Raw genomic sequence first — 20,041 nt, 5'->3', positions numbered from 1 at the left:
AGGGCCCGGTTGCTGGGGTTGTGGACGCTGGGTTCTGCTCTCTAAGTAGAGAAAACCCGGTACAGCTTATGTGGGTGTTACCTGTACTTAGCGAATGTAAACGCGTGAGAACCGCAGTTGTAAATCCTGTTGTTCTTACTGAGGAAAGCCGAAGAAACAAGGAAGGAACTTTTTTAGACATATTCTTTTAATATTAGCAGCTTCATTAGAAAAAATGTTTTGGTGAGTCACTTTTCAGGTAAATCAAGTAAAAATTACATTTGTCTGTGCTTATGCATAGGTCCTTGCTAGATTTCATTCATTCCTAGTAGAATTTCAAACTTGGGAGTGTTCATTTATTTAAAAATTAGCAAATAAAGTTGTTTGGGTAGATGTCCTGAAGCTGTTTTCTGAGCTCTTGAGTTTTCAAAAGGGATTGTTTTGACAAACCACAAGTTTGGAGGCCCGTTGGACACTGTCATTCAAGCTTTGATGCAGCTCCTCTGTCTTCAGACTCCTCCCTGTCTTCAGTTTCTCTCTGCTCCTCAGTAGGTGTTTTGGGCTGTGTTTGTTGCGCTTGTGGTCGTTTTCTTTGCCAGTTTTTACATAGGGTTTCGTGGGTTCATGGTTTTGGTTTGGTTGGGGCTTTTTTCTCCTGTAATTTAAATAGAATTTTGACATGCTGCTGTGTGAAAAATCTCATTCGGATACTCCTCATTTGGATAAAAATACTCAACTTTTCCTCTGCGGTGGCCCTGTCACTGAGAATTTTTACTAATAGCAGCCTTAAAACATTATTGTTTATATTCTATAGCCCAACCAAAGAATTAGAGCAAAAGCTTTAAAAGTAAATGCAACATAATGCCTATTTATTGTCATCTGATCTTACATTTCATTATATTTAAAATTAGATATGCTTTATCTTTAATTACAAACATGGAAGAGAGCCACTCTAGTGAATACTACATTGTCTGTCTTTTTCCAGTTTGTGTGCTCCCACTAGGCTTGTTAAATTGGTGTTACCTCCTAACGGCTCTTTAGTGCAAGCTACATCCCTGCTGAAGTTAGTAAGCACCACGCACTAGTCTTGCAAGATAGCATTTATTTGCAAGTAGAGAAACAGCTTCTGCATCTTATTCTGTATGAAAATAGGCTTAATTCCCTCTTTAAGTAAGATGCTGCCTTGCAGCACTTATGGCTTGCTGCTGCCAAAAGTGAGAGACCTTGCTTTGTGATCTCCTCCCTCGTATGAGTTTTTTAAGATCTCTCTGTACAGTTGGGTATACTAAAACAGCAGAAAAATATTTGTTTTCTTTTCCTGGATTTGTTTTTTTCTATTTTAGTGAGTAAAATCTTCTGTAAAGAGGACCAATGAGTGCTGGAGTTGGCACAAGGTAGGAGCAGGAGCCGCCTGGGATGGAAGCGGGGACAGGCGCTCCACCCTTGAGGCAGTGGTTTATTCACTTCCCTGTGTTTTGTGTAACCAAGGCAGTGATTTATCTAGGCCTAGTCATTGTTTCTGAAAATTATTTTTTTTCTGAAACTTACGTAGTTAACGTCACCCTTCTTCCTCTTTCCCCTGTATTGCTTTGTGCCTCTTTGCTGTGGAGCACGTGGTTTATTTGTGTTTGCATGTGCAAATGTTAGCACGTGACTTTTTAATGGAGGAATGTATGAAGCTGTTATAAGCGTGTATATATGTGTGTATATCATGTGTTTATGTACGTGTAGCTGATATATAAAACCTACCACTAGGGGCAATGAATGCACATCAGTTCTTTAGGCTCAGCTGAAATACTTTGTTGTGTAGCTCTAGGTTGCTCTTAGGGCATTTACAGTATTAAAAGAGATATCGAGATTTTAAATTATCAAGTGTAACTCAGGCATCCTTGATTGAAGATTCCCCTTGAGCTTCCAAGCAATCCAAAACCAAACAACTTGGAGCACTGGTACTCTGCTGAGATAAAAACATACAAGTTGTGCTCTGAGCAAGTGTGCAGTGCTTCGCATTTATTATACAAGAAGGAACGGAGAACTGTTTTGAATGATATATTTGTTGCTTACTTCCGTGGCTGATGAACTAATTTGATAATGTCTAGACGCTCTTATTTTTGTGCTGGAAAATTTTTATTATGACCTCTTAGTCAAGATGTGATACTGTTCAGTACTATGAAATAGATAGAAAACAGTTATCTCTGGTCTATGTGAACTCTAAGAATTGGGGTAGGGAGGGGATGGAGGACTTGGTCATATAAGAACCAAGGCTTTTTACACATCTTTTTCCTTTCAGCATCTCAAGAGGAAAGATCCGTTTTGTATAGAAATAAGTGATTGCCAGAGGACAGCCCCAATGACAGAACTATCTGCACATTTACCCCAGTTTCAGCATGGGCAGCTGACAGAAAACTTCCCTGATAACCACCTCAGCAATTCCGTATGTAACAAACAATTTTATTACTTGGTAGCACTTAAATCAGGATGAATAATGGATGTGGATGAAAATATGGTTCAGAACTCTAGAAATCTGTAGGGAGCAGTTTTCTCTGTCTGGACTGTTGTGGTGGTAAGCAGTGCCAAAAGAACTATTCTGTAAAGCATCTGGTGTTCTAAACTCACTTTTGTATACAGTTAAGACTTTTCCCAAAGTGGTGTTGGAGTGACCAAGCCCTCAAGAAAAATAAGAAAATGGGGCAGGATGCTCCCATGTCAAACTTTAACCTTTAGGGGATGTAGTGGGCTTTCTTGATCTACCCTGGCTGTGGTCTGCTTGATGCACAGGTTTCTCAGTCACAGGGTTAGTTTTAGTCTAGGGTGAGCTTGAAGCCTGGGTAGTTTTGTTGGTATTGCTGGAGGTTACTCCTGTGCAGGAAGAGCAGCACTTGTCACGTCTTACTTGTGAATAATTGTCAAGGTGCTCTCAGAGTTCTTGAGGTTTTGGAAGGAAAGGGGAACTCAAACCATGGAGTTTTATATGATAGCTTTGAAAGACCTAAGCGCATAGTTGTTGCTAAAACTGTGCTCATTGTATTTAATGTGTTGTGGTAAAATCAAGTCTAGATGATGTTCTTGGGTGTGGTGCTCAGGCTCTGGAATTTGTCATGCTCAGTTCTTTGTTCCTGCTGTAGCTCTTGCATATCAGGTTTCTATGTGACACAAATGCTCTTGTGAGTCTGGGCCACTTGTAGCCGTGTTTATGGCAGTGATTCAAAAGCATATTTTGATCCCTGCTCTAACTCTTCTAGGCAATCTGGCAGTTAAGTAAAATTTTGAAAAATCCTTGTCTTTATCTCAGATCAGCATCTTGCTATATCAGTAAAAATATAAAACATTTGAAAATTTATGTTTAAATTAAGATGTAAGTCTGACTTAAGACCTTACCGATGATAGAAGCTGTTAATAAAAATAGAAAAGTGGAAGCTTTCCTACTGCATCTTTGTACTTTTACTTCAGATGAAATGAAAAAAGTTTCTTTTCATCTTGGACAGCTGAGAGATTAACCTTTATTGAACACTTCTGCCAGATTAAAAAGGCAGAGCTCAGCAGTGAGCTGGGGGCTCTCCATCCACGCAGATAACTTGGTGATGCTCCTTCCCAGCAATGGGGGACCAATGGTTCTGTTTACTTCTCTCTGACAGACTGTGCTGATGAATAATTACTGCTTGTGCTTTTTCTTTCCATGCTTAAGTGTAATTTTAGGTGTAGGTTCAATACTTAGTTGTAAAGATTTTTTTCTGCCCTACACATATCTGCCTTGGTTTTGTACATACTTACAAAGATCCTTTCCTGCTTAAGTATATCTAGCTTCCGTGGCTAACAGTCAGTGTGTGAAATCACTGCTATAATTTACCATCTCTTCTTCCAGTCACACCCGAAGAGTTCAGCCCATCCTTCAATATCTGTCACTGTATGATGACCTTTAAACATAAATGGTGTATGGGAGAACTGTTGAAGTTTGTGCCCACAGTCAGGCAAGGGGGTCTGCTCCTGATGTATAAATCTAGATTTAATAAATAGAAAGTTTTTATCAAATATGTTAGTTTTTTATCTCTTGGTTCAGGGGTATGGCTCTAGGTTTGCTATTAACTATTTTCCTGATAGGAAAAAAAAACAGCTATCGTTTGCTTTTGATACTGTTTATTCACCTGAAAGCTCGTAGTTCATTACTTACGTTTGCTTACGGTGTTACAACAGGTGTTACTGACTTTTTAGCTTCAGAATTTTCACTTTTAACTATGTCTGAGGAAAGTGAAGAGTCTGTTCCTTTGCTTCCACTTCAGCAAGAGTCCATGGCCTCTGCTCTGTTTAATACTGATCAGGTAGGATATGAGTGCACTTTGTTCTTTTAAGCAGTGGGGCTTGCGCATGTCACGTTTAGCTACACTTTAGTAGCCTGAAAGGACAACTTTTTTCTAGTTTTAACACTGAATGAGAGAATAACTCTTACAGCTCTCTTGATCCTGATCTGGTTTCCGTGCACTGTGTTTTAGTATGGCATTTTGTGATTGTGTCTTTGTTCCTAACTAGCGGAGGGAATAAAACGGCACATGTTGGTCTAATTTCTTCAGTTTATCTCTTTATGTTTGATTTTGCTGGGTTTCGTAGTGGTGCGCTAGTTAATCAGGCTTTTCCTGTGGCTGTTTCTGTGTTTGCTTTGCAGAGCTGTAGATTTTTATTTTACTTTTTATATTTCTGTGCCTAAGATAGAGGTAAGTACTCCCTCCTGCAGGACTGCTGTTATAGCGAGAAAGGGCAATGTATTCTGCAAGTGTGCAGAAACCTGAGTAGTAGGTCTGCTTTACTTGTGAAGTGTTCCAAGGCTCTGGCCATCTCCAGTGCGGTGTTACTTGTGATCATCTTAGGCAGTTTATTTAGACAGGCAAGTTTATTGTTGTCTTGTAGACTGAAATAAATGGAGTATTTTCACTGTCAAGGTGAAAAATGTTACATCTGAGCTATAATCTGTACAGAAAGAGATTCAGTTGCAGCCAGCATTTCAGAACAATTAAACGTGATCTCTTTATTTGTATTCTCCCATATTCCTGTTTCTGTTTCACAATTGTATGTGAAAACTTTATGCAAAATGCCAAGTGATTTATAATGAATCTTTCATTTAGTCAGAAATAATATTGAACCCAAAATCTTTTTCAGGATGTATTTTAAGTGAAAGATACTAAATTTATATTAAGGTTAAAATCTTAATTCTAAAAATCTGTTTGCTTACTAGTTTTAATTGCTTAATTAAGAATTTTAGATCATTTTTTCTCCTCTTAAATTCAGTTTCCTTTTTGAAAAATAAAGCAAAATTACTTAGACAGTTCTTGAAACCCTGCTGAGCTTGATCCTGAGGATGCCACAAAAAAAGGAGTAAATAAGTAAAGCATTTGATCTATATTGTTACTCTGTAATGTTTTGTAAAAGCAATTTTTTCATGAGTTGGGGAAGTTGTAAAGCTTCAACCAAGGTTTTAGCAGTGTCATTGTTTGCAGTTCAAAGTCCAGGGACTTGCACTCCGTAATTACTTAAGTGCTTTTGAAAACCCCACTGTGAGTTCCTGAGTGTGTACTTAACATCTTATCTTTTTGAGGGTGAGGCTGGGAACATTCTGTATAAAGAATCTCCAAAATCACTGTTGATTTATTGAAAAACTGCCGTGAGTTAATGAGATACAAGTCAGCAGTTATGTTTGGAAATGCTACTAAGAACAGGTAATGAGACTTTAACATTGGATGTTTAAGGAAAAAATTACCTGCGTAAGACCACTTAAGCAGAAATTCATTAGGTTATTTTGGATGCCTTATCTTCTATTTAGAGCAATTTTACAAAAAGTAAGTGATGTTTTAAAGATATTGCAAAAGGTCTCTTCCTTCAGTTTATTGTACGTTTTAATCTAAAAGCTGCTTTAGTGTACTTACTCAAGCTGAACTGTTTGTAAATGAAGTTGTTCTGAAGAGATTACTTTTATTTTGTAAGGAATCAAAAATCTTTGTCTTACATCTCTTATGTTAAACATTCTGAGGGAACGGGAGCAGTACAGCAATGATTTTGGACAGGGTAATCCAGTATAGAGTGACTGGTAAACATAAAATGGTTTTGTTTCTTTGTAGTACAGAACAGATGAAAGGTAGCTCACCCTCCTGTGGTGTTCTCTGTATGTGCACACAACAGAGAAAAGGCTAAATGCCCCCTGCTGACGTGGCTTCTTGGAGAGGGGACAAAAGGTTTGTGACACCGGGAGGAGTGCAGGCCTGATCAGTTCCTTGTAGGTGGTGTTCCCAGGTTCTGGTTTTGCTTGTGGTTAATCTTAATTCCATTGAAAGTTTACCTCTGTGCTTGTGTCGGAATTACACTCTGGATGTTTAATGTAGCAGTATCAGGAAGTCTAGGAGGCTCTTGTGTATCAGTTGACAAGAGGGGTGGAATTTCTTCAGTGTGAGAGGATACTGCTGCTACTGCTGTGAGTTGTATCCTTGGGAAGGGAGAGAAAGAATCTGCACACTTAGCTCATCACACTAAAACTTTGGGATCAAATCTCAGTATACTAAGACTGGGAATTACCTCAGTTTGATCACTGTTTCTGTGTCATTCTTCTCTCTAGAAATGTGGGAACAAAATACCTCGTGAAACCCCACTTTAATATATATTCTAGTTAGTGTACTGTAGTGGAGTAACGTGGTAAGGAAAGTAGACATTTTCTTGTGATTTTCATGGAGTTAGGTTCATAACTGTCTGTTTGCCATTATTTCTAGGAACAGATACAGTTAATTCTTAGTAAGCTACAAGGAATCTGCTGTCATGCACCCTTGGATCAACTGTAGTTTGAACCAAGGGAAAAAGCTGTCTTCAGCTTTTAAAATTCTGTTTAAAGGAAAGGCAATGTAGGCTGTTAGGTGCAACCAGCCCTACTTTCAGTTGCTGCTGGTTTTAATGTAAATGTTTTAATGTAACCCTGTGCTCCCATTCTTTTGGTAACTATGTGATGCAATTAATTACTACTGTTTGAGTCCTTGACAGTAAATATTACCTAACATGTTTCTCACTCAAGATCATCTTTAGCTTAGGTTACAAGAATATGATTGTGGATAGTTGCAGAATGTATTTCTTATGTATTGCAGAATGACCCCAGCGAAAGACGTCGCCATGATAATAGTGAGCGCAGAAGAAATGACAATCCCGAGTCTGAGACCAATGGGCAGCCACAAAACAACATCCAGCAAGTTGTGGAACAAGACGAAGAAGATGAGGAGCTGACACTGAAATATGGGGCAAAACATGTGATTATGTTGTTTGTACCTGTCACACTTTGCATGGTGGTCGTTGTTGCAACCATCAAGTCTGTCAGCTTTTATACACGCAAGGATGGACAGCTGTATGTATCAATTTTTCCCCCTGTCTTTTCAGTGGACTCACTTAGATAATTTTCTTTCATCTCCATTTCTTCGAGAGTCTAATTCAATCAGTGAACTCCCTCTTTCCTCGCTTTTCACCTCCACCAGCCCAAAGAGTTTTGTTTTATTCCTTCCAGAAGCCAGACTCTGTATTCATGGTACTATTGACATTTGTTGTCTGTCTGGTGACCAGTTGGGATAATATCTAGGTTGTAACGGCTTGATTCAAATCCTAACCCTCATTTTAATACTTTGTTGGGTCCTGTGGTATTTATGAAATAAACTCAGTCCTGAGCCAGAGCCATTTCAGTAGTACTCTGCTAGAATACAGAGATTTTGGAAAAGGAAAATACGTATTAATTTAAATGAAGCAACCTGTATGCCAAGTCCTGATTTGCCTATGCTGATGGTAAAGAATTTCAAATGCAAGAGGAGGATAGCTTTGTGAGGTTCACTTATGTTGCAGGCACAGAAACTTTCCTGGCAGGTTTCGTTTCCTGCATAGGTGGTATTGTTTTTTGGGTTGGTTTTTTTTTTTTTTTTTTTTTGGCAAAATATAAATGTTGTCAAAAGAACGCAATTTCGGTGAAAGCTGATTTGAGAGAAAGGAGACAAAGGAAGAACACTGAGCCTTTCAGAACCTGCAGCAAATCTGTCTAAATGTTCCACTGTGAAAACGTTTAGACAAAAAGATTTTGGCTTTGAAATGTTTGTGTAATATAAGCATGTCATAAAAAGTTTCAATAAAACACAGAGTTCTTTTTCACTATCAAAGTTGTTGATCAGAGAATTATTTTTCTTGAGATTTTATTTATGGTATTTTCTTCCCCCCACCCACCCCAAAATGTTTTTTTCCCCACATTGTTGTATTTCTTTAAGAAAAAGAGAGTTGAGCCCATACATTGTTTTGTTGAAATCACTGGGGAACCTTTCATTGTAAACCCACTAGATGGTGTGATAATAAAGGTCTAGCTGCAGTAATAGACTAATGATTCATAGCATGTGAGTAATTGCATCAAACAGTGTGGAGCTGTGCTTTTTGTTTGTTTGAAGGTAGAAACTTGTAATCTAAGAATGTTGGGAAGGCAAGTCTTCTAAGGAAATTTTTTTTTTTTTTTAATTTGAGTTTGCCTAATATGATACTATGCTGCCTTTCAAATTTTGCCCAAGTAGAAAATAGCTGTTGCTTTTATGGTTCTGAAAGGAAAGATTACTGCAATTTCACTTGATGTTGCCATCGCATATTGGAAATATATGTGCATTCGCTGGCATTTCAGTTGACTCTTTGTTGTTGTAGCATCTACACTCCTTTCACAGAAGAGACAGAGACAGTAGGACAGAGAGCCCTGAACTCAATTCTCAACGCCGCTATCATGATCAGCGTTATCATTGTCATGACCATACTCCTGGTTGTGCTTTACAAGTACAGGTGCTACAAGGTGAGTATAAATATATTGACTTGAGTAATAATTGTGCTAGTTTTATTTATTAGTACCAGTTATCAAGAATAGAACAAAATGAGGGGTTATCAAGGATGAGTGAGCAAAAGTAGCAGAATTGGTGCTTTAATTCGCTGTTTCAATTTTGTGGCTTCTGTTCCTTTGACACAACCCTGCGTGTTAACGCTGCTGGCTGTTTTGTCAGGTAGAATTAGGGTGGCATTGCTTCCTATTCCTGTGAAATGTACCATATCTTGACATCATCCTGTGGTCAAGAACTACAAAGTACAGACCTGAAAGCTATTCAGGACATCAGGGGCTTTTCAAGGGGTCCCCTCTCCCCAGCCTGCCCCAAGTCTGTCAGCACTGTGATAGTGTGCATGGCTGTACACGCCAGGCAATATTGTTACAGCAAACACAGAGACTCTAAGGCTCTTTTGTGAAAGACTTCAATCCTATAATGATGTCAACAAGGCCAGTCCAGGCTTAGCATCAATAATTGCAATATCACCTGCCTGGGAGGAGTTGTTTGTGAAAATTCCTGGTTGCCTTTTGGTCCTAATGACCCATTTGACAAGGCTTGGCCTAGTGAAGCTTCTTAGTCTGCAGCCAGAACCTTGAGTCTGTTTCATACTTATAGAACTGTCCGAGGGATGCATGCACTGGCACAAAGCTTTGCTCCACTTTATTTTGGTATCAAGAGAGGAAAATGTTTTTGGTCTTCATGGCTGTTTGTGAAATCCTCTTATAAAATATCTGTGGATCTGCTGGGGAAGTTATTTCTGCCTGAATCTGCATGCAGCTTGGAATAGTGTTTTAAAGTATGGACCTTCTCTTTCATCACAGTGTGGTGTTAAATCTGAACTGGAAAAAAAAAAAAAAAGTTTTCTTTTTAAGCTGTCAATTCTGTTCATTCCCATGAAGTCAAATAACTGATGTACTTCAGCTAGTTTCCTTGGCAGCCGATTGGTTCTCCTCAGGTGCTGAAGACATCAGCTAGTTTTTACTAAGCTTTTCACATTCCTGGCTTTCCTCTTGACCTTACAAAGCACTGCACATTCTCTTTATAGAACTAATTGTTGTACTATAAAATCAGAATGCTTAGACAACATAACTTTCCTGTAGTTTATTTTATGTTAATTAAAATAAATAACTTATTTTTAGAGTGGCTAACACGAGTATTTCTGTGCTGCTATACCAGAATGCTGTAAAATGTACTTACCTGTCCATTGAATTCCATTTTACGTGCAGTTCTGTATGTTGAATATGGTCTAGATTATGGGGAACGGAACTTGTAATGAAAAAATGTCAGGCCTCCTACTGGTAGTGATAATTTGCTTATCTTCACAAGATTTTAATCTGAAAACTCCTTTGAAGAAAGGAAATACTATTTCAGCTTTGCTGCTGTTAGTTTCCTATGTTTATGCTGTACGTGATAAATTAAGCATTGTCCTGATTCTAGCTCTTAGACAGCTTCTTCAAAGGTGATTCTATTTGACTAGCTTTTCTTTTTTAGTGTATTTTATTATTCTCTGCATTCTTCATTGTTTGCTTCACTAAAATCTGTCTGCTGTAGCTCATTTTAATTATCTGCATTCTGCAGTCCTTAGTTTTTATTCAAGTTGTAGCAGGCAAAGCCGACTCTGTACCAGCAGTCAATTAGTTTTGAAGCTGTTGTCAAATGAAGAATGAAAATACTTTAATTAGAAGGCAACAAACCTGTCATGATATGCTGCTAGGAAAACACTGGCCAAAATTTACAAGAAATACTTGGGAAAAATCGCTTGTATGAAAAGAGGCTGGTGATCTGGAAGATGCTACAGAAAATTGATATGTACTGAGAATAAAACAAACATCTGTGTGTAAAATGCCAGCTTATGTCAACTCCTGAAACTACCTCCTTTTGTACAGCTGACAGTCCTTGTGCAAAGTGTGTGTAAACATTTGCTGGGCCATGGCCTTGGTATTTGTCATTGTTAGCATTTTACTCTTTACTAGAATGCAGCATTAGTATTCACTTTATTTTCTTAAGTGGTAAGAAAGTTTAAGAGCTTATAGCACAAATAGAAGAACTACAGATAGAAGACGTTGTTATTAAAATAAATGACACAGCTTGCTTTGCCATTTTCTTAAAATGGTTTCAACTAGCTTTACAGAGCAATAAAATTCCTCTAGTTAGGCCACTAAGATATGTAGGTAGCTTTACAAATTGTTTGAAGGTTGGATTCTGCTTCAGGTACCTATCAGTCTTCAGCTTTAGCGTGGGGTTTTCCCCCCGCACTTCTTGTGAGTGGTGACAGTTTGACGGGCTGAGACAGATACTGCGACAGTTTTCCTGCAGCATCTTTACAGTCACCATGCTTATTACATGTGAGAAATTCTTACATCTTTTTGAGAATACACTAGCAAATATGGAAAGCCAATCTATTAGATTAGCAAGTTAAATGACAGGTTTTATTAGGTTGAAGGTTAAATTTGAACCTGTTTTGAAGGACAGACAGTGTTTAAGGTAGGAAAATGAATGTTTCAAAAACTGCTAATAATTTTAAAAATACTTATCAAAAATTTAGTATTGGACTAACTGTACTAAATTAACTGTAATAGCTCAATTCTTAGTTTGATGGAAAGTCCTCAGGTAAACATGATTCCTTTAGTCTGTGTGCATATGGGCTTTACTTTTAAATTAACCTTTGCAAAATATTTTAAAAACTGTAACGTAAGATGTATTCTACTACACATCTTTCAGAAGAAAAGTAGATAACACAATTTCTAAAGTTCCTGAATACTTTGTACATATATAGCTAATTTAACAGGTTAGTTTTCTACTGAGTATGTCTGTTTGAAGCAGGATTTCTTATCCAGCTTGAATTTCCTGATTGGTTATCTACTTGCAATGTTGGGTCTGGTTTTATATGTAAGATTCTCTGCTAGGAATTTGACAAATACATGTTTCATTCTCCGTTCAGAGATAACCAAAGTTACAGGACTCTTCAGTCTTAATTTTTAATTTTGCACAGTAATGTGCAAGAGTGGTTTGCACTGTCATCAGTGCAAAGCCTGAGTGCCTGTCATTTGCAAGTTTAAATCTATGTATGTCCCCTCTCAGTACAACCCTGGACTGTTTTTTGTTAAATTGTTGGACGTCATATGTCTGCTCTCATATAAAAATCAAGGAATATGTGTATAGACGACTGATAGAGATATAGAAATCCTTATATAATCATTCATCGATGACATGCTAATGCTGAATTTTAACAGATAAGCATTGAAGGTTTTTCTGTGTTCCAGCATTTGATTCTATAGCAGTATTCTGAAAATGGTTTGGAATCAGAGCAGGCTTTTTAATTATGCAAAAATGATTCATGTTTTCCATCTGTGTTAATGCTGGATAAATCTGCTATGCTATAATACCACTGCTAGCCAAACGACCTAAAAAAATACAGTAGTTTTCATTGTATAGAACTGCTATTGAAAGACCCCAAAGCACTTAAAATTCATAAGTGTAAATTGGAATACAGTAATGTGTATACACTAAATATGATTTTAGCAGCAACCAAAGAGAGAGATGCATCTGAATATAATCTTCTTGCTTTAATCAAAAGAAAAAATAACCTTAAAAGCATTTTTAAGTAGATATTAACTTTAAATTGTCAAATCTAAAAAAAAATATGTATTGATGTCTTTTTTTTTCCAGGTGATCCATGGCTGGCTTATAATTTCTTCTCTTCTGTTGCTGTTCTTTTTCTCATTCATCTACCTGGGGTAAGTGAACTGAAGCATTAATATGCTATTTTTCATGTATGACTTTATGTATTTATAACTAGCCCTTGAATCTTAACAAGAATAACAGTGAGTAAGCTCTTGCAATACAATTCTTAGTTTTACATAGGTTCATAGAGTACACATACAGAGAGAGATTTATGGGTTTATAGTGCATCTGATATTGTACAGGAGCTATCAATCACACATGCATCATCAAAATAAGCTCTCTTCCACAGGGTAGCTTATTTACATAGGTTCATAGAGTACACATACAGAGAGAGATTTATGGGTTTATAGTGCATCTGATATTGTACAGGAGCTATCAATCACACATCATCAAAATAAGCTCTCTTCCACAAGGTAGCTTACTCTGCTAGCATGTCTTCTGATACTTCATTTTTCATAGCCATATGACTCAAGGGCAGTTGTTTAAACCGTGGCTTTGGTGATGGGCTGTGTATACAAAGGCTGTTTGCATGGGAGTGGCAGAAAAAAATCAGCTGAAAATAATCTACTCTCCCACCAAAATGTATTTGGTGGTTTTCTTTTCAAATTCGGAAGCATGCCTTTATCCAGACATCAAGAAAAGTTGTACATAATACTTGATATTCTCTAAAATGAGCAAACTAATCAGGGTTTGTAACTAGAGTTATGCCGTGAATTATTATAGTGTATATTTTTGTACCGCTTGATGACAGATACACTTCTCTTTGAAGCACCTTATTTAATTTAATCTCTAGGGGGAGAAAATTGTGTTCCAGTCATTAATTTTTGCCAAAAGTGATCTGTGATGCCTTTTTTGGTTAGTATTTTCTCTAACCTTAATAACAACTTTTGAAATACAAGGCAATGTGTGTTGCACAAGGGGAGTGCAGGCTGGGCAGAGACAAGTTGCCAGGCTCACTTCCTTTGGGTTGGGGTTGAAGCTGGCACTCTTCCATGAGTGTGTGTGTGAGCAGAGGGACCTTCTTTCACCTGTCCCTGCTGCCTTGGCAGTGCTGGCTTCCTCTTGCAGAGGACCAGGGAGTAAGGAGGGAGTTTATAGACCAATGATACACAATGGCAGTAAGGGGCGTCCTGTTAACACTGTACATCTCAAAGGGCAGCTAACATCTAGGGAATAAAATTTTCCTAGAGGAAAGTATCATGCAAATTATAAGGTTCTTAGTGGCTTGATGAGTTGGTAGCAGCAGAATCTGCAAACAACCATTCACAACCGTTTCTTCCCTGGGTCAGTGGGAGTCACCTGTGATTTGATGACAACATATTTGTCTACTTCGGTTTATTACTTATTGAGGGTCTTAATTAGTTTATAGTATTTGATGTGACAGTGACACAGTTCGTTCAAAAAGAAAGCTTTTTACTTTAGTGTTTGTGGCAAAGAATAAAATAGAATAACCATGTATATCTTACTTTGAAGTTAGCAAAGTGTTTTCATTCCGCAGGTGAGTGGAGATCTGTCTGCATGCCTTTAAAGATCAATTGTAACCTCACAAGTTCTTATTCTTCTGAATTTTAAAACTTACGAGCATAACCAAAATGACTGGTTTTGCAGTAATGTCCTTTCCTGACAATTTTTGCTTTGATTGAGAAGGAAATAGAACATGAATGAAAATTTTTCAGACAGATGAAAGAGTTGGTGTGAAGCAAACACTGGTGAGATTTTTCTCTTTGTGGAGAATAGTTAACTACTCATTGGATATAGAATTTTATATTTGTGCCACTACACTAAATATGAAAATTAAAAATAAATATTCTGGAGCTTGCATCTGTAACTTGTTTCCATTGTTTTAAGCAAACACAGTCCATATTCTTTTCCATATCTCTTTTTTTTCTAGTGAGGTTTTTAAGACATACAATGTTGCCATGGACTACATCACGGTGGCACTCATAATCTGGAACTTCGGTGTCGTGGGAATGATCTGCATTCATTGGAAGGGTCCGCTTCGGCTCCAGCAAGCATATCTCATTATGATAAGCGCTCTCATGGCCTTGGTGTTTATTAAGTACCTTCCCGAGTGGACTGCATGGCTTATCCTGGCTGTCATTTCAGTGTATGGTAAGGTCTGGGGCAAGGTGTAATAACAGATGTTATGGTGGGAATTTCTTCTATTCCCTGACTTCTTGTTTTCCATTTGTCTGACTAGACCTTAAAAAAAGAAAAAGGGTGGCAGGGGTGATATCATCCAAAGTAGCGGATAAGGTGATTACAGACTTCAGAAATAAGGTCATGATCTAAACTGATATCAGTCTCCTGCAGATTAGTGCTTTGTGTGACTGTGTGGTTCCATCTTCCTTCATGCTTTCTGGACTTTCTAGATTCTTTGGGGAGGAGAATTGAAGTAATTCAAGAGAGGAAAAGATAAAAGACCTGTGTTGCCATTTTGATCTCTTCTATGATGGTGGAGAGCTTTTGTTTTCTCATTTTCCCCAAGAATCCTTGAAACTATTGTACATTCAGAATTTAGGAGGTTGTTTTTTGGGTACAGTCCCGTATAGGTATAGATCTGCCCAACCTATGACTTGCTCAAATTTGTGGAGATTGAAACAGCACCCTGATCCATGCCTAATCATATAATGAGAACGAAGCAAGGAAGAATTAAGGGCAATTTTCATTGCTCAAAGTCATTTTACATTTAGAAGGATATAGTTGTAAGATCTGTTTCCTTGATTTTTTTTAAATAAAAAGGAAATTCATTTGAATTATTGCATATTATGCTTTTTCAGAATGATGACTGAGAGGTACCTAGTTGTAGTTTTCTCATAAAGCTTTAGAGGGCACTGGACACTTTTGGTAAGAAGATCATTCCATTTCCCAGATACTGGTGTAGTTCCCAGGCAAGACTAAAATCCAGTTACTTCGGTATAATTAAAACATTATAGCTAATAGTATCCATGATAATGTGCTCATAACCTGAATTTTTTTGGAAGCATATAAGCATGATGAATGTGTACTCTGAAAGTCACTTGTAATGATAAAAAATGAGAATCTGTCCAGTTGTAGAAGTGCAGGGGTTAATAAGATGTGATTATCTCTGGTGAGTAAATGTACTCCTTAGGTGCCGTTTTCCTTCAGAAGGAAGAAAAATGTCCCTCGGATATATGCTCATGGATCTTGAGAAAACTTTCTCATCTGAGTATTCCAAATCTGAGTATTCCAAGCATTCAGCTTTCATTCAGTGATTACAAAACAAAGCTATTCTTCAGATTATATTCCGCGACCATAACTTGGTTGTTTTGAGTAAAGGGGAGGTAAGTTTCGAAGCCTGCAACCCCACACTAAGAATTCTTTGCTTGAGCAGAGCCAGCAGTGGTGCTGGGGCAATTAGCTGAGGTGCAGAAGGACTGGTCTGAGCGACATTCAGCTCCTGACAAGGAAGCTGCTTCTTTCAATGTCAGATTTTGTTTCAAATTAATTTCAAAGACAACTGCAAAAGACAGTAGCAAGGTTAGTATGTAAATGTTACAGCTTTCTGTCCAAATATAGAAGACAAGGGAAAAGTAGCTGAGGTGGTTTGTGGAGTTGCAGATTTCATTAACAAACCATCAACATTCAGGTGAGAAAGCCAATGGAGCATCTCAGTAGATCAGTTTTTCTTTATGCTGTGCTTTGATCTGTGTGAGTAACTTGTACCGTCATCCTATTTTGTAAATGATTGCTTTTCAGTTAATTTGTACTTTACCCAGTTTCATTTACTGTCCCATGAAAAAGAATTGAGGGAAGCAACAAAAAGCTGCTGGTTTTTTTCTTATGCTGAATATGCTTTGAACACCTCTCAAATCTATGCAAACACAGCATTTTTCTGCAACGGTTAATAAATTGGGTTTTTTTCCCCTTCACATACACACTTTTTTTTTCCCCTCTTTAATTGGGAATAAATTGGCAGTCATGCCTACTTTGTAAAATTTACATAAGCCTCAGTTACCTGTTGTCTTAGTATTAAACTTGGCTTAAGAAAAGCTTTGATTAAAGAAAGCAAACCAGTATTTCCAAGATGTTAGTTGAATAGTAGCTTTCATGGATTATTTGCTTTTAACTTGCAAATCAACATACAGACACAGATACATTTGTAGTTGCATAATATCTCAAGTGAGGAACGTAACTTTTTTTTGGTATACATATTACAGTAATATGTAAAATTGGTTGTACGACTGAGAATATTAAAAAGTATTTCTGTAGGATACTGACTTGTGACCAATGGTGCCCTAGGAAGTATATGTTAAGGGTAAGACTTTATCCGATCACCAGTCTTTGCAAGTGTTATAGAAAAACATTCTTAAAAGTATGTCTGCAATGATGTAAGATCTGTTTGCTCTTCCTTACAGATTTGGTTGCTGTCCTGTGTCCTAAAGGTCCTCTTCGTATGCTAGTTGAAACAGCTCAGGAGAGAAATGAAACTCTCTTCCCAGCACTTATTTACTCCTGTGAGTATATTTCATTTGATACTTACATGAAATACTTAGAATCACCCTCTCAGCTGAAGTTGTTATTCTCATTTTTCTCTGCTTTAATGTGATGCTTATCAGCTGGAATTCTTACTCTGTTCACTTGGGCCTCAGTTTTCCTTTCACTGTTGACTCTCAAATGTGGTACATCATCTGGCTAAGATACTTCAAGATAAAAGCCAGCATGTTTTGCTACAAAATACGGACAGGAAAAATGGTAATACACCTTCTTTTGGCCAAAGTAGTATGTCATTAGGCTGTGAATCAAGCCTATTCAAAGAGAGTACTTGTTTTTAGAAAATATTTATCAGCTTTCAGTGCTGAAATAGCCTGTGTGTTACTGGAAGGAAGAGATTCAGTTACAGAAATATTTTCTCCAGGGCTTGCCTTTGTTGATACGTTGTTTCTCCCTGCAGTTCTGAAAAATAACCTACTGAACGCTAATTGCTGTTATAACCTGTGTATCCATTAGTACCTAATTCCGCTGTTTTCTGGAGTTCCACGTTGCTAGTTGTAATCATATGGATAAATGGTGGGAGAGGTTAATCATAAATCATGATGCCTGTAAAGTAGAGAGTGTGCTGTAGACTGACTGGCTACTTCAGGGACAAGTTTACAGTGGAAAAAGGAGAGGGTTTTTTTTTTATCTGTCACTCCTGCTCTGTTTTACTGATACTACTTATAGCTGCCTGTTATTCTGTTTTGTGGGAGGAGGCGTTAACACTGAGAGACCACAACCTTAAATTAAAATACACGATTTAAGTGTGACAGCATTTCATTACCACCAGATTGGAGAATTCATTGTGATGATGGAGGCAGAGAACAATTAACTTTGATGCCGATACTGCCTCTGAATTGAAGTTACCTCAGTAGCAGTTTTAATAGACCTTTTTACTCTCAGATAAAAGAACTAATAAATGGAAAAAATAAAGAAATCGCTGATTCAGATTTTCAGAGTGGGCCTCATATATAGAAGTAATTTCTCTGGCAACAGCTGTCGCCATTTTTTTCAACATCTAGTAAGAATAAAACTTTTATTCACCAAATTTTGTAAATGCGTGATGTAGCTGGTACTGACTGATATTACTGTGCTTTAATGAGAGAAAAATTGCCTGTTGCAAAAGATAGTTGTCTCAAAAAAAAAAAGAAAAATAATGGATTGATGCCAGCAATCAGAATTGCATACATCTGAGGATGTGATTAGCTATGCTGTGTTTTGTTTTGTTTTTTGTAGCAACAATGATATGGCTAGTGAACATGGCTGAGGAAGATCCAGAAGCCCAAAGGAAAGCTTCCAAAAACTCCACTTATGATAAAAAAGGTGAATTTTTCTTTGATAAGCCTTTATTGTTGTGGTTTTAGTGGAATACATGTTTATAGAGACTTGGTTTTGAGCTTTTTAAGTGTTGTAGTTGCTGTAGAAGAGTGAAAGCATGGAGGCCTTAGTAGGAATGAGGAATCTGTCAGGACTTCAAAAGTTACTCACTTATTGTGCAGTTAATGTTCTTGCATTCATTTTTCTGAGATCCAGGGTGTTGGTGGTGAAATAACTGTCAGCAGACAGCAATTGACTGAGCTCAGTTGCTTGTCAAATTGGGATGAGATAGTATAGTGCTAACTCATTCACATTTGTATTAAACAGAAATGCGTCTAGCCCTCTTGGCTATGCAGCTAGTGTTTAAAAACATGAGGTTTGTTTGTTTACATGTATTATTAAAGCAGAGCCACAGTTTCTGAATTTAGTATGCTTGAAGGAGTATATGTGTATGTAACTTTCAGTAAAGGTTTCTATTTTACTGGAAGCTGTCAATATTGACTAAAGAACCTAATGAAATGTTAGATTAGAAAGCACATTTTGAAGTCAATCTTAAATGCTTTTTTTCCTTTGAGCTCCAGCAAACCAGACTCAGAATGAAGATGCTGAAGCAGATGACGGTGGCTTTAGTCAGGAATGGCAGCAACAAAGGGACAATAGAATAGGGCCCATTGAATCAACACCTGAATCGCGTGCTGCTGTTCAGGCTCTACCCAGTAACTCTCAAACCAGCGAAGACCCTGAAGAACGTGAGTATGGAGTACTGTGTCTGAAATACTTAGTAAATCTGAAGCTAGTCTTAGTCATCGTGACTGCACAGATACAGTATGATGGGAGGTAATAGCAAGCTGAAGAGCTGCTCTTGCTCATGATCAATACTGACATGCCCCGTAGATTGATTTATTGATGAAGTTGCTTTTTGGTAGCTTTTGGTTTTGCTGCAGAAGTGAGTAATATTGGCACATAGTAACTTCAGTTTAATACACAAACTCAAAACTTTAATAGCACAAGCTGCTTTCAGACCATTACACAGTCAGTAGCATTATCTTCTCTCTTTTTCACACAGTGTTCTGCTGTGTATCACCTCTTGGATTTTAGGCCCTGTAGATACAGTCATTAACTTTTTTTTGACACAAGATTAAATTACTAATCCACTCTGCACAAAGCAATGTTTAAAACCTACTTGGAGACTGAAATGAATGCAGAGCGCCATGGACTTACTTATTTTTCTCCAGTATCTTGCTGGGGTGCAGTGTCTTTCAAGAACACATGACATCAATATTCATCTGTTTTAACAGACTCATGGTTTTCAGTTGGACATTAAGCTGGTATTAGATTTGCAAAACTCTGAATAAATTAGGGTCTGCCTGTCTAATAAACTGCTCTCCACGTGTGGTGCTGCCATATTTAGCAGGTGCAAGTGCTTCCTCTGATTGTCAGGTGCTCCTCTGTTTAAAAATACAGACTTGTACTTTAGGAACAATTTTAGAATTTACTTTGTCCCCAGAATTCCAAATTCAGAGTGCATTGCAAATCCATTTTCATTTGTAGAGCTTAGAAAAATAACATTAAGATGCAAAAACTGTAAGAATTGGGCTATTTTAGTTACTTAACTGGTTAATGAAAATTCTTGTCTGGCCAGCCTAATAATTTTCTCCTTCCTGTACTCCTGCAGCACATAGTAATGACAGCTGTGTAGTGACCCAGTCAGACTT

At 37.5% G+C, this 20,041-nt stretch overlaps 1 protein-coding gene across 1 annotated transcript; it reads left to right on the top strand.

Moving 5' to 3' along the window:
- Nucleotides 1–2,266: 2,266 nt before the first annotated feature.
- Nucleotides 2,267–19,163, top strand: PSEN1 (presenilin 1; the record flags this gene model as incomplete). The annotated part of the gene is made up of 9 exons (XM_010072908.1): nt 2,267–2,413; nt 4,257–4,295; nt 7,092–7,345; nt 8,662–8,803; nt 12,498–12,565; nt 14,404–14,624; nt 16,892–16,990; nt 18,246–18,332; nt 18,902–19,163. Coding segments are annotated over exons 1-9 (1,256 nt in total), but the record flags the coding sequence as incomplete, so codon positions are not given.
- Between the last annotated feature and the right edge of the window lie 878 nt (nt 19,164–20,041).

Source organism: Pterocles gutturalis, unplaced genomic scaffold, assembly GCF_000699245.1.
Source record: "Pterocles gutturalis isolate BGI_N339 unplaced genomic scaffold, ASM69924v1 scaffold42012, whole genome shotgun sequence".
Classification (NCBI taxonomy): domain Eukaryota; kingdom Metazoa; phylum Chordata; class Aves; order Pterocliformes; family Pteroclidae; genus Pterocles; species Pterocles gutturalis.
Note: the sequence above shows the minus strand (reverse complement) of the source record. Positions and strands in the feature narration are given on the sequence as shown.